The 17,867-nt window shown below is 44.5% G+C and overlaps 1 protein-coding gene across 1 annotated transcript in view; it reads right to left on the bottom strand.

Moving 5' to 3' along the window:
* Positions 1-8,052: 8,052 nt before the first annotated feature.
* Positions 8,053-17,867, bottom strand: part of LOC142903120 (zinc finger protein GLI2-like) — a 44,801-nt gene continuing 34,986 nt past the window's right edge. The window contains exons 7-14 of the mRNA XM_076048593.1: positions 17,571-17,763; positions 16,255-16,365; positions 14,700-14,837; positions 13,132-13,281; positions 12,715-12,879; positions 12,353-12,631; positions 10,781-11,129; positions 8,053-10,684 (exon numbers count right to left, since the gene is read on the bottom strand). Of these exons, the coding sequence (XP_075904708.1) occupies positions 8,619-10,684; positions 10,781-11,129; positions 12,353-12,631; positions 12,715-12,879; positions 13,132-13,281; positions 14,700-14,837; positions 16,255-16,365; positions 17,571-17,763 (3,451 nt within the window). The 3' untranslated portion in view covers positions 8,053-8,618. The remainder of the gene's footprint in view (positions 10,685-10,780; positions 11,130-12,352; positions 12,632-12,714; positions 12,880-13,131; positions 13,282-14,699; positions 14,838-16,254; positions 16,366-17,570; positions 17,764-17,867) is intronic.

Raw genomic sequence — 17,867 nt, forward strand, 5'->3', positions numbered from 1 at the left:
AAAAAAAAAAAAAAAAAATTATAATAATGATGAGAGCAGGCCTTCGCTGAGGCTCAGTCCCGAATAATAATAAAAAAAACAAAACCCAGTCATCAGTATAGCCACCCTTCTTTTTAATAACATTCACAAGCCTTCCATTCGCGGAGTTAGTCAGTTTCTTGAGCTGGTCAGAATCAACTTTTTGTGCAGCTGCCGAAACACTGTTCAGAGAGGTGTATGGTTTACCTTTACTGTAAATTTCCTGCTTCAGAACGGCCCAAAAGTTCTCAATAGGGTTTAAGTCAGGTGAAAAGGGGGGCCATGTCATTAGTTTTTCATCTTTAAGGCCTTTACTGACCAGCCACACAGTGGAATACTTTGATGCATGTAATGGAGCGTTGTCTTGCATAAAATCAAAGTCCTCTTGAAAGATGCAGACGTTTTCCTGTACCACTGCTTGAAGGAAGTGTCTTCTAAAACTTGGCAGTAGGTCTGAGAGTTGATTTTGAGTCCGTTTTCAACCCAAAAAGGTCCAACTCGCTCATCTTTAACGATACCTGCCCTTACCAGTACCCCCCCCCGCCCACCCCACCTTGGCCTCTGAGTGGAAGTGGAGCTCTGTAGCCATTACTGATCCAACCACAGGCCCATCCATCTGGTCCATCAAGAGTCACTCTCATCTCATCAGTCCACTGAACCTTTGAAGAATCTGTCTTCAGATATTTCTTGGCCCATTCTTGACGTTTCAACTTATGTCTTGTTCAGAGGTGGTCGGGTTTCAGCCTTTCTGACCTTGGCCATGTCTCTGAGAACTAAATACCTTGTACTTCTTGACACTCCAGGTAGGTTGCAGTTGTGAAATATTGCAGAACTGGAGGATAATGGGTTCCTGGTGGCTTCAAGTTTGTTTCTTCTCAATTTTTTGCGGTTAATTTGCATCTTTTCTTCTCTACACGTTTCTTGCAACCTTGTTTACTATTTGCTACAAAACGTTTGATGGTTCTGTGATCACGCCCCAATATCTTAGATATTTCAAGTGTGCTGCATCCCTCTGAAAGACTTTTTTTTTTTTACAATTTTTGTATTTTCAGAGTCAGCCAAATCTCATTTCTGGCCCATTTTTCCTGAGGAGAAGAATCTGCCTAATAATTATGCACACCTTGATATAGGGCGTTGATCTCCTTAGGCCACACCCTCCCTCATTACACAAATACACATAATCTAATATGCATTATATCCTCTTTGCATTCAAGTTTATACAGCTTGGGGTTGGAAATTAAGGATAAAGTGATGATATAGTCAAAATAGTCACTTGCCTAATAATTGTGCACACAGTGTATATATATGTCCGTATATATTTATGTATACATATATCTATATCTATATATAGATATGTATGTATGTTATAACACCTAATTGCAACAACTTTAAGGCTCTAAAAGTTAAAATAACGTCTCCAGTGTTGCGCGATCAGACATGTGCCGCCCTCTTGCTTGTCATGTGACGAGCATGTTCTGATGTTGCCACGTCGCTGCTTTGAACAAGGGCAGATGGAGCTTCTCAAGGTGGACGACCAGCAGCCCCCTCCCCCCTTGTTAAAACAACCGTCTCACCCCACTCACCCTCCCTCCTCGCTGCAGCCTCGGCGCTGGCATTAATGCAAATTATGGCCTGATAATTTAATAACTCTGCCCGCCTGATCTGTCCCTTTTATTACAATTATCATCAGGCAGGGGGTTGCGTTCCATCATGGCAAAAATAAACACCATCCATCATCCTTCTCGATGATTAGCTGTTGACAGGCCCGGCCACGCTCGGCATAAATGGACTCTAATTCAGAACGGGGAGAGGGGGAGCCCGGCCAGCCCCCCGCCTCCACCCCCAGACGCCCCCACTCCCAACTTTTATTAGCCCTGCTGATAATCACACTGTGCTTCAAGACAGCTACTATTACCGATTGGTGTTTCTAGACCAGGCATGGACAAACTACGGCCCGGGGAGGAATATGCATCCCTTTAAACTTTTTTTAATCCAGCCTGCCAAACTTGAAGAAATTATATTAATAGTCAGTAAGTCATAGAATAGCTGTATTTTATCCATTTTCTTCAGTGTTCTAAGTCATTTCAATAATGAGCTACATATCATGGGGCTTCAGAAACACATTTTGTTGTAACGCTTTTGTTCATTTTCAATAGACATTAAACCGCAAATCTTCTACATATCCCACGATATATTTTTTCCTCCTTTGAGGTGGGTCACCAAAACACTCCATCCATCTGCTGCACATTTTAATACCCATTGTGGCAGACGGGTCAAAAAGTTTGCTCACCCCTGTTCTAGAAGGAAATAGTGGAGCTAGCAGCATCCACGGACGACGGTGGTACATTTTTCCTGCCTGTGTAAAGAAAACACGCCACCGCCGCTCCTGCAAAGACGAGGCCCATTTCTAAAGTGGCGAGTCTCCACGAGTCTCCCGTTTTCACCGCCAGCAGAGCAGCATTAAGACTTAAACCGGCATTGCGTCAGTCTGTGAATGTTTGATGCGCACCGCCTGGTGCAGCCCTCTGGCGCCAAGGTGTTTCAACCCCCCCCCGCTGATCATCAGTCGCCCTACTGATGAGTCTTAGACCAGGGAATCGCCGATTTATGATTCCCAGGTTATGTTCCGCTTCTCGTCTCTGTCTCTGTTTGCGCGGGCTATGAAATAATAGCGTTTTTGCTTCCCCTTTAGCGGCGATGAAGGAGTCGAGATTGAGACACGTCCGCCCCCTGCTTTGTTCTCTGCTTTTTTTTCACTCTTTTTTTGCTCCTCTGGCTTTGAAACCACAAGTACAGATAAAAAGCAATTCTTCTCCCCTCGAGGAGCACTTGTTTTCTCAACACAATCCTCAAAAATCATGTCAACGTCTGGAAAAAAGAAAGAAATGTTCAAATCTCATACTGGCAGCTGAAAAGGCAGTTGCCCCTTACCCTCAGGGGTTGTCAGGTGGGGAGAGAGGGGGCGCTGGTTGCACCTCCCCGTGGAATATTTACAGCCATCGTGTCAATCTTTAAAGCAAAACCAGACCAAGCAGACACGATTTTGGCACGGGAGCTTGTCCCCAGCTCTCAATTGCAACTTCCAAGGTAAATACGATAAAACTGAGGCTTGAACTTCCTGTTAGCTTCAGTGACGGCCGGTTCAGACCCTGCCCATTAACGTGCAGAAGGAGTCCCATGCAATATAAAAATACATTCTTTTTCCAATTCTAAATATCTGGTTGAAGTCACTTGGGGACATGAAGCCTATTAAGAAAAAAAAAAAGAAAAATACGGTAAGGTTATTCACTTCCTGTTTCAACGAGTGCACCTAAAAGTTTCAGTTGGATTCTTTTTTTTCTTTTTTTCGCCTGAGCGTTCTAATCAGAATACGGCGGGTGTCGGCAGACACCTGCTGGATGACACCTGGACCGTCCTGGCATACGTTTAGCACTGGGACTTCCTCGGAGGAGGAGGATGAGGTGGAAGAGGAGGGCAGAGCCTTGGGAGGCTTTTAATGAGGACCTCCATCCTCCACACCTCCAGAGAGCTCAGACCTAGAGGACCCGGCAGGCAGCCGAGTGGCCGCCACTGACCTCCGCTCAGCTGCCACCGGGATCCCCGACACCACCTCAGCTCCTAGTTGGCTCCCTGTCCTCCCAATTCCCTGCTCCCACTTCATGCATTTAAAGTCCAGCTCCAAGTTTTGATGGACAAGTGCCGATTCAGAACATCCCGTCAAACATCGAGAAGCAAAGAATAACATCTGAGCTGCTGTTAAGGGCTCGTTCAGATTGTAGTTTCTCCGTTCTGGAGATTTCATTTAGTCCAGTGGCTCTCGACTGGTGGATTCTGAGGACCCACATTTTTTTTCCCTTACAAGGAAGTCGCCACCAAAATTTATTTTACAAAAATTAAAACGCTAGCCTACTTTCTATTATGTCTAGTAAATGAATTATGGAAATTATTGAAATGAATTGTGTCTTCTGCAAAATAAATGCCCAACATTTTCTCTCGTATAAATATAAAGGTATTAAAAATATCTGTATTTAAAAAAAAGAAGAAGTAAAACTGCCCATGAAGCCGCGACCCAATCAAAACATCTTCTCCACTTAGTTTTTCAGTCGCGACCCACCACTTGAGAAACGCTATTTCAGACGGGGTCCTCCTTATCGAACAAGTGCATGAGACTGTCCATGCATCTTCTTAAGTTGCTGTGTGTTTTCATCACACACACACACACACACACATATACGCTTTGTTTGCTCTGCTATAAGAACTTGGACGTGCACGACTCTGGAACCCAGCGATCCCCTGATTACATGTGAATCTTGGTGGGGACTTTGCTCCAAGATAATAAGCGCTGTAAATGTGTGTTTATGCCTGTGTGTGTGTGTGTGTGTGTGTGTGTGTGTGTGTGCGCGCGCGTGTTGTTTTTTAATTTATTTTTTGTTGTTTCCCCTGCCGTGATGAGCCGTTAATATCGCAAAGTCCCTCAAACAGATGGCACGTTGTTGGAAAGCAGATGTTATTTTGCATAGAACCGATCATGAATATGGATGCCATATTAGTTCATGACACCCAAGGCCTCATGGCTGATTGGCCGCCTCGCCACTCTTTGAAACAACACCGAGAAGCCTTTCGCTGGAGTTTTGGCGTCTTGCTCCTAGCTGACCCTGGAGTTGATGCTGCGGCTCATGCATTTGGGGTCTGGAGAAGAATTGTCTCCAGGAAGGAGGCTTTCAAAAACAACCTTGTTGAGAAGAAAATTCTCTGGCAGGCTTCCCAAACACAGTTTACTGGAGCGGGCTCAGGGAAATGTAAAGAAAATAGCAGTGACATTACCTCACAGTGCTCGAAGCTTTCACTGGTGCTGCATCCATTAAAGATTTAACACTCTGTTCTGGGTGTCTTATTAAAAGACTATACCACTGTTTTCTTTTTTTTTATGGTCTCCAAGACCTCATAGCAGCATTGACCTCCATCTCTCAAGATGAGGATCATTTAAAAGGGGCCTGAGTTAATATTAAGCAGCCGTTGACTTGGTGGCCCCTATAGGTGGCCCTATTGAAATTAGGAGGAGCTGTGACTTAATAATGCATGTGTCCCTCTGGGGTTCCATATATGGCCAAAAAGGTATGGTAGTAAAGCTTTAGATTGTGCAGAAAAATATTACCTTTATACCTGGAATAGCTGTTGTTGATGGCTGCCCTTTGTCTTTAGTAAATTCGGAAAACTCTATGAGGCAAGTGTGATAAAAAAAAAACAACAAAAAAATCAAAGTTCTCTGCTCATAGGAAGCCCACAAAGGCCCATTTCCCCACAAAATATCTTGTTTATGACTCACATGAACACGGTGTGCAAATATGCATTGCAGAAAGCGCTCAGACGTATCAACAATGCAGTATTAATTTTCCTCAGTACATGCCCCGAGTCTATATGTCCTGATACACGCTTACATCATTTTTTGTGTTTTTTTTTTCTTTTGCTCGGTGATTATATTTTATCACCTCATGGTTACCAGACCTGATATTTTTTGTGTGCAATGTGCATCGCATTTGGGATTGCATTTCAGTCCACTAGATGGTGCTAAGTGCCACTGCACACCAGAGGCCTGACCTTTGCCAAATTTAATAGCTGAAAAGTAATTTCAAGAAATGGCAAAATACGCTGTATTGCAGTACTCAGCATGTTACAATTTTGTGTTGTTGTGACAATAGTATTTTTAATTTCAAATATACTATGTTAACGCACAGACTCAGGAAAGTCTTGATGGCCTCAGTATTGAGCTTGATTTCATTCTCTTTTTTTGTGCCTTTTTTTTAATCCTCTCCATTGCTTGCAGTAGAATCACATGTATCACTGTAGTTCTGATTTGGGATGACACAAATCAAGATGGACTCTGAAACGGCCCCATTTGACCAGAAGCTCCTGAGATTGATTCATAAATTAATTTAGTCGCTCAGCTTGAGGAGGCTGCACTCCAGAGGGGATTTACATATCGGTCTAATAGAAATGAATGAGGCATCGGAGCACTATCCAATGAATGAGGCATCGGAGCACTATCCATCATCGGCGCTGACACCGGGAGCTGTCAGCGCCGTAATGACAACGCGCTAACGGCGAGTTTCTCTGTGACATCGTTGTCATCGCGGAGGGGAGGAAGGACGGAAGGAAGGAAGAGGGTGTTGAAGGTTGCAGCGAAAGTCCCCTTCACGTTTGCGTCCGCCAGGCCATCGCCGTCACAGACGTAATTGAGCCGTCCGCCGTCCACGTCGGCCTGCTCGTCACTTTCTATATCGTCATGGTGATCGCCCTGGCGTCAGACCGCACAATAGGCAGAGACTGGAGATCGAGAGCCACGGAGGAGGAACGTCTTCCAGGGAAAGTGGAACTTCAACTTGTGTAACTGGAAAAAGGATTTCACCCCCCCCCCCCGCACTATCCCCCCCGAAAATATAAATATCTCCAAAGGCAACCTCAAGACAGACATAGATGTTTGTCATTTTCAGGAAAAAAGATGAACCTTTTGAAGTTGAAATACCTGGACCAGTCTGAGATGAGTGCAGATGGAAGAAGTGAAAACAAAGATTTAACTATTTGGAAATTTTATACAAGCTGCTTTAGAGATTTGGAGGGTTTTTAAAAAAGCTTGTTGCTCATAAAGAAAAGGATGCCAGAGAGTTGTTGAACATAACGGAGCTCAGAGTAAAAGACATTCCTGCAAAGCTCTTTAAATCCTCAGACGAAGGTTTACAGCCGCCCGGGGACCGGGGTCGTAAAAAGCCACCGACCTGAAGTGCTGATGGGAGAAACCTCGTAAGCAAAAGACACTTTATGTAATTACATAATCGGACAAACCAGAGAAAGTCTGTGGATGAATACACAAATCCTCAAAAGCTCCTGAAATGTATTATGTGCAGACACTTGGTTATCCAAATGGTTATCCACGCTGATCATTTTTCATCTTTTCAACTTGCTGTGTGTTTTACTTTAAGACTTGGACAGTTGTCATGATATTTAATCATATGTGCTCTCTCATATGTGCTATCAAACCGTTCCTTTATTTTTTTTTTATGTTTTTCTTTTGTTTTCTTTTTTTGCAAAATCGCCCACTATCGTTCCCTTGACTGGAATTCCTTTTTCACTTGCAATCCATGAAGTCCGTCTTCACTCAATCCTCAGTCTTTAATGAAGAAGTAGCTGGTTATACTCGATCTTTGCAAGTCTCATCTCCACTTCTTGTTCCATGTTCCGTTTGGATTTCACTGCCCGCGGCTATATTCTCCCCCCACTTCACATCTCCAAGACAATAAAGAATACCAGTGGCAAAAGCAATCACAAACCTCAGATCAAACGTATCCCCGGCTGAATTCCCTGACAGACTAAAATCATTTGTTCCTCCCGCTGAACGCTGAGCGCTGCGCTCCCCCGGAACCTCCTGCCCCTCTGAGCCGCTTTGTTTTATGTGGTTTCAGCAGCGGCGTCCTCTGGGTCGCCTTGTCAGAACTAATATTGAAGTACACACGGGCTAACCGCAGTTAGCGAGCAGCCGCACCACACGCGTCCGGCCTTTTCCCCTCCTGTTAGCGTCCCTTTTCATCAGCCTCCTAGCGAGGATTTACATGGTGTCAAGGCTGCTCTCGCAGCCGAGGTGAGACGAGGTCAGGGAGAGCTATTTCAAAGAGGTCGAGTAAAGAGTGTGTGGCACCTCTGTCTGACATGAAGGTTTGAGGAAAGTGCATCGCTGGCAAAGCAAGTGTAAGGCCGTGGCTTCAAAGATGAAAAGTTCCGATGTTGAATTATTGAAGTGACTGACACTTCTTTTCACAAATCATTCCAAAATCATGATGGCTTCAGATGGCAACCATGTAGTAGGAGTTGTTGAACTAAAGAAATGATTATTGGCAGTGTTCAGTAGAAGGTGTTCATTCTTATCTGTTGCAAAGCATTTTGAGAAAACCTTAAGGATAGCATAGGTGTGGAATAATCATTATAATTTGCAATATCATTGTGAGTTTTCTCTATTTTGGATGTTAAGAAGAACAAAACAAATAGCAGTTTAAAAAAAAAATAAAATAAAAAAATCAATGTACGCTTTGTATTTAAAAAAATGTACAAATGTTATATACAAGAAAACTGCACACAAACTGGTGTATTAATGTACAAAAAACAAAAGAAGTTTGATCCTGTTTTCACATTGCCAAAGCATAAACACACTCAGTACTGTAAACATAAAAATGAAGTGGTGACAGAGAGGGTTACAAGTCAATGGTCTTCTGCTAAGTTGCTCTTGTTGGTATATCTTCACAATCACCAGCTTGGTTTCACACGTTAGATGCAATCAAGATATGTGTTGGCTGAGCCAGGCACTTAATCAACTCATCTCTGTAGAAAAACAGAATTTTTTTTGATAGTTTCGGTCATTTTCAGAACCCAAAGCAAAATAAAAAACACAAGTATTGCTTTCCATCAATATACAAAAAATGTCATTTTTAAATAACATTCAGATAAAAGTACAATAAAAACGGTCACAAACTGCAGAGGCTTTTTGGTACATTATCACATTACATTTGAAGCGGATGAACATTTTCTGTGCATCAGCAATTACATTTATGTCTTTAAGACATCAAGTTGAGGAACTTGCTCTCTTCTGCTAATGCAGTCAGCAATGAGCTCATGTCCCCAACGGCCATGTTCCCTGTTGCCACTGGCGCAGGGGGCAGCGTGACAGAGTTCCTGGGTGTCGTCAAGCGGGAGGAACTCTGAGACAAGCTCTGGAGCAGACTGGGACTCAGGGTTCCAGACATGATGCTGGAGTGATCCCCATCGTCCAGCATGCTATCAAAGTCAATCTGCACTGGCTCCAGTGCTGTGCTGCAGTCAGTCCTGGAGGCCTGCTCGTGGTTGTCGGCTGAGTTGGGAGACAACGCATTTTCAAGAATTGATACATTCACCACAGGAGGAATGTCCAGGTTCTCCGTGGGCTCAAATACTTTGATCTGCCCTGTGTAATACAAGGTGTTGTCTTTAGAACAGCCACTGCAATCAAGTCCTAAAACTCCACTTCTTGTTATCTTAAAAGCATTGTCAGGTTTGGCATTAATAAGGTGCCTTGTATGCTGCAGCACTCTTGGTGCTGACTGCTCATCTTTTGTAGATTTTGGTATATCTGGCGGCCTTGGTTGCAAGTAGCTGTGATTCCCAGTTTGCACTGGATTCTGGAAAGACATGTTGCTATTTTGCTCTCCGGAAATCCTTAGTGATCCGTCATAGTCCTCTGTTTTTATCTGGACATGCTGACAGCCAGTGCCAGCAAAAGAAATGTCAGCTGTTTCCATGTCAACAGCTTCGTGTTTGTATGTTTGGTTGGACGCACCTGCCCTGTTGACCGTTTCAACGTTATTGCAAAGCGGATAAGTGGTGTTTCCATTTTTATCATAAGGACCTATGCCGTCACCAAATCTGTTTTGGAAGGTTATTCCTTCATTGAGATTTGCCAACGTCTTAGATTTCTGTTGTGCTGTGCTACCATGATGTTGGATCATCTGCTGGTCAGAGCCGATATTGTTGTTCAAACAACCAAAGTTCTGGTTATGTTGAAGGACAGTTGCTCCTCTTCTGTGCTGGTGCTGGTGGGTATCCATTTGCCCCAAACAGGCCCTGCCGCTGTGAGGAGGGAAATTAGTCTTGCTATTCCTCAGGAGAGACTGACTCATTGCTTGATGCTGGGTGGGACCGATGTTAGATTGGGGGAAAACTGGAGTCTGCAGGTTTATGTTGGTGTTCACTGTGGCCAGCTCACTCTGGTCTCTCTGTGAGTACATGTGTTGCTGTCGATTAGGGTTGGTTAAATCTCCAGGAGGCATCTGGTTTTCCTCAGGAATGTCTCTACTTATTGTCTCCATAGGGATATTCTCTAAAATTCTAGGAGGTTGAAGACTGTAAGCGTAGCGGTGGGGACTACCAACCAATCCAAGTCGGCCTTGTTGGGTCAAATGTCTGCGATCTTCGGCAGAAGGTGGATGTGCATGGTTTGTTCTATTAAGTGTTCCAATGCTATTGTGGCGCTGCATTTGTGGGAGGCTTTGTGAGTCTATGGCCAGCCGTCTCACGGGGTCACTGGCTCTGCGGGGGATGTTTGCAGGAACCTCATGCGGCATTAGGCTCCTTGTGCCGTAGCTGCTGTACTGGGAGTCACCATGCAAGGATACTTGGGTCTTCCGACACATTTGGTCCATGTATGGGAGAGGTGTAGGCGGTACGCCTCCAGTGGCTGCAGCATATTTAGCCTTGAGACGGTAGTGTTGGGCTGGAGTCAAGCTGAGTGGACTGGGTATAGCCATTCCCCCATAACCTGCTACTCCTTCACTGCCCTCTCCACACTGGCTGACCTGGCTAGAACGGCGTGAGATGTCTGCAGAGATTGGGTCGTAAGAGTCGGCGGAGCTCACGTTGCCTGGGCGGTTGGCACCAAACTGGGAGGTCTGACTTGAACGCCGACTTGAGTAGCAGGGGGAGATTCCCGAGGATCGACGGCTCAGGGTGTAAACTGAGCTCAGCGTACTGGAAGTGCTGTCGCGACGCTCTGAAAGGTTTCCCAAAAGAGTTGTTTTCCCACAGCTCAGATCAGCCAAGCTGGAACCAGAGAAGGACCTCAGACCACCCCCCATCTCCAAGATGGACCCTGTAAATCAAGATATATCAGATTAGCTGGTGGAGAACAACACAGAGGCTAAAGGACTTGTATCACTGGTAAAGATCAATGATGCTCTTCACTAACCGCTTGTTTGAATGGGTGGAAGTTTGGTTCCAAGAACAGGGGGTGTTGTGTTGCTGGCCCACCGGCACGAGTCCCTCACTGTCTTCAGCTTCTCTTTCTTCAGAGTCTCCAGGCACTGACTGGTGTTGAGGTGCTTCCGCAGATGGAGACCCACCACTGCGACTCCGCCGGCGGAATCATCGCAGGCCAGCGGCTCCACAAAGGGCAGTTCATCCAGGTTGCTAAGGTCCCCCAGACTTCCCCCGCTGAGCGCAGCCATTTCTACTCCACTGTCATTGTTGGTGGCACTGCCAAGTGGTGACGGTTCGCTGCTACATGATGACTGACCGCCAGGGCTGGACTGATACATCTAGGACAGGAGATGAATTGAAGGATGGATAAAAGATCACCAAACTGGAAACAGAAATGCAACTGTTTTATTTTAACATGGCACAGAGAACAGAGAACAGCAAATCATTGGTTCTTTTCTCTTCCCGCCTAATTGCAAATAATGAATGTTTTTTGGATGTGAGTTGGGGGTGTGGGGGGGTGCATCATAGATTACAGAGTGGCTTAGTCTGTCTGTGAATAAGAAATGGGCAGGATGAAAGACTGCTTGGGCTGGAGCCAGTCCGATCGTCATGAGATGTGATCAGATTTTTCAGAGGCTCTGAGGCTTTTTCAACATGGAGGTAAGTCTGGTGCTCAGCGTGTCACAAGGACCCTTCTCAGATACATTTACAAAGAAAAGCCTTCAGGGTTTCTTCAGGATAAAACCAGACTGCTCTTTTCAATGGACAAATTCTAATATTTGGAACAAGAAATCTATGTAAAAATCTACTCAGATTTTTGCCTAAAGACTTTATGCTGTCATGCTCATACAGTCTCTTCCTTCATATTCATCTTCAACAGTGTCGGTGGGTGTCAGTTTGTTGCATGTGAACAACCCCGTGTCTTTCCAGTAGTGTTATGCCTCTATGTGAATTAACCCCGACCAGCGTCAGCTTCCCTGCATGCTATAATTTATTCGCCGCTAAAAAGCTGTCTTGATCACAGCTTGATAGTTGGCCGTGTTTGCACAGAGTGCCATAACCAATTCCCAGTGTTTGAATATTAATCCAGGAGTGGCTTTTATCACGTTCAGGATCTGGCTTCATGATTTGAAAGGTCTCTGTTGTCTGTGTGGAGAAAAAGGTGACGTATCGCTGATGACATGCAGTGTGAATCAAAATCCTGCCATGGCCCATGATGAAATGAAGAGGTGTGAGTCCAAAAGACTTTCTTCATTTTGAATTTTTCTCAACAGTAAGAGAGACTGAATGGAAAACAAGTATGTTGGTTAATGGTTTGATGTACTTAAGACAAAGGCGGGCTCACCTCAACAATTTCTGTCCGGGAGAAGAGTTTTAACAAAAGGGAGAGAATAAAAACAATCAAGCAGTGGAAAAATTAGAATAAAGAGTTGTTAAAAGTGGAGAAAATGGTTTGTTAGGGAGACTGCATCTTTGTAATTTCTCATATTTTTGGTATTATTTTGCATCAGACTTGGTTCTTTGTTTTCAAGCACTTTCTGTTTCGAGAATATGCTCTTACCACAGAGTTTTCCGTCTTGATAGATTTAACGTGCAGGTAGTCATCCACTCCTCTGGGGGAGCCATCCTCGGATGCCTTTTCTTCCCTCTGGCCTCTTCCTCTGTTCCCCATCTCGTTCTCACCATTCTCCTTTGGCGCTGGTGGCCTCGGCAGTAGATCACTGCGCTGTTTTTTGGTGACGTGGGCTTCTGGACCATGCACTGTCTTGACGTGCTTCCTGAGGGAGCTGGGATCAGTGTAGCGCTTTGTGCAGCCGGGGATCTTACACACGTAGGGTTTCTGAAAACAGAAGATCGTTGAACAGGCCCCCTGGTTTCTGTGCATCATTTGCCTTTCCAAGTGGACTAAAGAATGTCTGCTACCTCATTGGAGTGTGTCCTGTTCTGATGTTTGGCTCGATCTGAGGCATTGGAGAATGCCTTGTTGCATCCTTCGTGTTCGCAGACGTACGGTTTCTCACCGGTGTGTGAGCGCAGATGAGTTTTCAGGTTCTCAAGTCGGGAGTACGCCTTTGCACAGCCCTCAAACTGCAAGAACCAAAGAAGGGAATCAGGGCATTTTTCTTTATTGGCCCAGACTAAATACTGGACGGGAAGCAGAAGTAAAAGCAAAAGTAAAATAACGCCAAAAAAGTTTGAATGGTGCAGCTGCACGACATATAGACTGATATAGTCTAGTTCTGTTCTGCCATCCCAGGTGAAAAATGACACCTTTTTGTGCTGAAACGCGTGTGGCGTTTGGAAAGCGCTGACCCAAGGGAGGGCCGCTCCATTACCCACCGTGCACTTGTGTGGTTTCTCCCCCGTGTGTCGGCGCATGTGAACCACCAGCATGTACTGGGCTTTGAAGGGCTTCTGCTCCCGCGAACAGTCGTCCCAGCGGCACACAAACTCCTTCTTCTCTCCATGGATGTGGTCATTATTGATGTGCTGTGGGACACCCAGGACACAAACACACACACACATGAAGAAAATGAGCAGTTTTTCTGGAGAGACTTTCCACTAAGATGCTCTCATGTTGTTCGGGGGAGGATTTCTCAGTAGAGATCTGTCTTATCTGTGTGATTCTCAAAGGACGGCCGGAGCGTAGGACAGCTTTACACTTTGGCTAATTAGGAGTGCCAAAGATCCTTTTTTACCGACCAGATGAAAGCTGGGTCCATGAGTGAAGTTCAGATGAAATGCTCAAATATAAAGTCTTTTGGTCAGTGACATTGGTGCTTTCTTTTAACTTCCTACAGCATTTTATCGTCAAGGAAAAAAAAAATTTTTGCTAATAGAGTAGTTGCTCTAAAAACATGTTTTTTTCCCCATTTTGCATTTGACTGCACTTGCTTGAGCATTTTTTGGGTGAATTGGGGAACTTATTCAGAGATGCTGTGGTTGTTATGTGTGTTTTGTGTCTTTGACTAATTCAGCGAAACCAAAATAAGATTCTGAGGCCGATAAACAAGGTAAGCGGGAAGGAAGTAACAGAGTTTGTGGGAAACATGTTCCTAATTTACTCCAAACCAAATCATTTTAGTGATGCTACGGGGGATAAACTTGACCGCAATTTTATTTGCAAAGTGGAAAAAAAACATCAAAGCAGCAAAATGTGTCGACGACAGACGGCTGATTTTTTTTTTAAAAAGAATGCCACGCATAGCAGGTTTAATAGCCTGTGAATGGGTGGAGAGGAGTTTTGACCATGGGGAGGGGCTGTTGCGTTTTTTTTTTTTTCTTGAGGAAGAGAGAAGAATTAAGTTGAACCAAAGACGGACAGCGCCCCCACCCAGTCGGACCCGAGCTAATCCCCCTCAACCTGCTCCCGCTCTCCCCGTCTTTGCTTCATTGCCACTGTGGAATGCGTGAGACCCTGCTTGTTGTGATGGCTGAAAAGGAAAAAAAAAAGAAAAGGAAATGACGACGGCTTGACAGTCGGACCTCGGGCCCAGACATGCAAGCGCATGAACAAACGGAGACCATGGAGGCATTCAGTTGCGATCTTGTGTCAGGCGGCACAAGAAAAATACCATGTTTTCAACTTGCTCCTTTGGATGCACACTAAGGAGATGCAGCCATCCAATTTTCTGTAGAAATTTGGATGGCACCACTTGGGTTTTGCTGAAACATGTTTTTTTTTTTTGTTTGTTTTTTTAATATTGACTCTGAGTACAATTCCATTATTTTCTCTTTTAGAAGCCCAAATGCACATTTTGGGTCAGATGGAATTTAATTCTGACCTACTTTCTAGACAAGTTGTCCCCAGATTCATGTCTTTGATGCATCACGTTCCTGCAAATTACAGGCTAAGCTGCTTGTTTGCTGAAGTTTATTTTGCGGTGTTTGTGTGTGTGCTTGCTTACATGGACCAACTGCTCTTGCGTGTCGTACTCCTTGCTGCAGCCCTCCCAGTGGCAGTTCGTCTCGTAAACGGCCTCGGGCTCCTGCTTACAATCGTCCCGGTCTTCATCCTTCAAGTCCAGGGAGCTGCTGTGATGATTCTGTGGAGAAACCATTGGCAAACACGACACTGATTCGTTTATAGGATTTATGGAAAATTAAGTCTTTTTTTTTTGGGGGGGGGGGGGTTGTTAGACTGTGTCTTTTTTGTGTCAAACACATGTGGAACAGTTTACAGCCTTTGCAAGGCTCACGCTTGTGTTTGACCCGATCCTGGGAAGCAGTGGCGGCAAATTACAGATGACAGTCCTCACAGTTGTACTAAAGTTATAGAGGCTGGAAGCAAAGTTGTTGTGACAACAGCGCTGCAAACACACACGTGAAGTCTGTTTACCAGTGCCAGGCCGCCTCTAATTAGGCAGCGTGAAACCATGAGGAACTTAACAACAACTTTTTCTCCACTAAAAAGAAGAAGAAGATCTGGACAGAGCTTTTTTAGATGACAAGAAATAGAACAGTTCAGTAGATTGTCCACGGTAGGTTAACAATTGCTACCCAAAATAAATGGTTTCGTCCTTCCATACAAATATTCTGAACATATTCACTGGAATTTTATTACTAATGTTCTGCAACACCTTTAAACAATCTTTATTTAGGTGGCCAAACTGTCTTCACTGAGACGATTGTAAATGAACACACATCCATGTGCAAGACAACAATTGACACAAAGATAATCCTTTCTGGCTTCTGTACACATCCATGCACGCGCTCACACACACACACACACACACACACACACACACACACACACACACACACACACACACACACACACACACACACCACACACACTACGTGCTGACTGCAGCATGTTTTGTCGCTGCCCCACGCGCGCTATCTTCATCAATTCTGGTGGCCCCCAGACGACGGCGCACTCTGCCGTCCCCATGCATCAAACCCAAAGCTGCCTTGCGATCGGAGAGCAGCCGCAAATTTGTCAAAAGCAAGAGAAAAAGGCTCCTCAGATGACAATAAAGCCCAGCCAATATTTCATGAAAATGAAGTGCTCTGGCACAGTTTACAGTGGCCAGGGAGCCACCGAGAGGGAGAGGTGGGGGCCGGAGCTGCAAAGCTCCTATCATGAGGAAATTCTTTTTTTTTTGCTTTTGTTATCCGAGACTCGTTTTACAAGAGGGTCACGGGAGGCTGGGGCTCCCTGGGGCCACCACTCAGGATCAGGACAGAGAGGCAGTGGGAAGAAATAAACAAGTGGAAGTCATTGACTTTTAAAAATGTTTCTGTTCACCAAATTCTTTTTTTTTTTTTTTTTTGCCATTCTAAAGGTTTTTATGTATTTTATTATTATTATTATTCCTTTTTTAAATATTTTCCAGAGTTGAGCAAACTTGTGCAAAAAAAACAAAAAAAACAATGAAAAAAAAGATCTTCTTTCTTAGCAAAGTGAGGAGACCAGTGGTGTGTTAAGAACTTTTGCTTGCTGTTGGGTGTTTACTGTACCGGTGAAGAAGGAGAGGCTGGCCTCAATCCCTCTGCTTCTGTTTTGACCTTTGACCTTTTGGTCATCATGGGGTCGACCGTACTGCTCACTGCCGAGTCGGTGCTCAGGTTCTAAAGACAAGGTATAAAAGAAAACATCATTAAGTTTTCAACTATAAGGCACAACAAATGAGATCACAGCTCTTACGCTCTGAACGCACATACCACCTGGGTTTTGTTTGTTTAGCTAGTGTAATGAGAAGGGAGAAGTGGATTCAAACGTTCAAAATGTCAAGGAGGATTAAGTCTCTCATGAAAGTAGAGATTTGAGAGTTCCCCTCACAAGAAAAACAGGATAATGACTTGAATAAATCCAACCAAGTATTTTGAGATCTGGACACTTTTTTGTCATCCCTTTTACCCTTTTGAACACATTGGCCAGGAGAGAGGCCCAGACCAGGATTAGGCTAAATGTTTTAACTGTGTTTCAGGAGTAAATGACCAGTGTTGGACTACCTGATCCAGTGAAAGACGATCTCTATAGGAAATCAGTATGTGCTCAATGTGTGTCAAACTGTGAATCAAAATGACAGCATGGCCAAGACGATATCACCAATGTTACTGACATAATGAGAGAACAGCCAGCGCAGCAAAATTTCAGGTTTGGATAAGTAGTTGTTTCAGTCCGAAATTATTGGAGGGAAAGAAGAGGTAATTACACCGACAGAAATTATGTCAATTACAACGCAGGGCTTGATTCATTCTGAGAGTGTTAAAATACGCCAGCCTCAAACATTTTAATTCCATGTCAACACGAGCAGTAAACAGCAAACGTTCCAGTAGTGCAAGCAGATGGAGATTTGAAGGGGCAGCAGCCTCCTGATTGATTCCCCTTTTCCTCTCTTGCTGGTGGTCCTGCATTTAGACCAAGTTTACGCTAAATAACCATACAATCCAATAGCAAGACTGAAGTTTGTTTTTTTTAGACAAAAAAATCTGTGCCCCCACAGATCCCTTGTAAAAAAACAAACTCAAAACAGGAAGCTGCAGCATCATCAATGTGGATTCATAATTAAGAAGAAAAGGATGACACTGAAGGCCTCTCTGTACTCAAGTCTGACTTTGGACATGGTTCAGTTAACCACAGGACGATCATCAAGTGATCATCATCATTGTCATGAAGTGATGCCTCTCACACCTAGAGGGAAGCTTTGAACGTCAACTGGCTCTCATTGTAGAATTGTGATAGATAGATAGATAGATAGATAGATAGATTGATAGATGGATAAATAGATAGATAATGATTAGATTACTCAATTAAAATCCATGCTTCTTACCTTGGCCGGCAGGCTATTGTTGTGGCCTGAGCTTGGCAGTGAAGATAGGCCGAGGCCTGGCTGGTGCCTGGCGAAGGTGTGTGGAGGTTGGAGGAGAGGTGGGGTATGGCCGAAGGCGCTGAGCCCTCGTTGTTGGGAGAGCAGCTGCTGGTAGGCCATTGGGTTGATGGGGTGAGGGAACGGAAAGGAGGGGCTGCAAGGAGCAAGAGAGAGAGTCAGGACTCATGTGTTCTGATTTTGCGCTTTTAAGCCAATGTCGTCGTAAAGATGAAACTGAGATGGTATGTGTCAGGAAGT

The sequence above is a fragment of the Nelusetta ayraudi genome, unplaced genomic scaffold (assembly GCF_046127955.1).
Source record: "Nelusetta ayraudi isolate G7.1 ecotype Tasmania unplaced genomic scaffold, CSIRO-AGI_Nayr_v1 ptg000106l, whole genome shotgun sequence".
Lineage (NCBI taxonomy): Eukaryota > Metazoa > Chordata > Actinopteri > Tetraodontiformes > Monacanthidae > Nelusetta > Nelusetta ayraudi.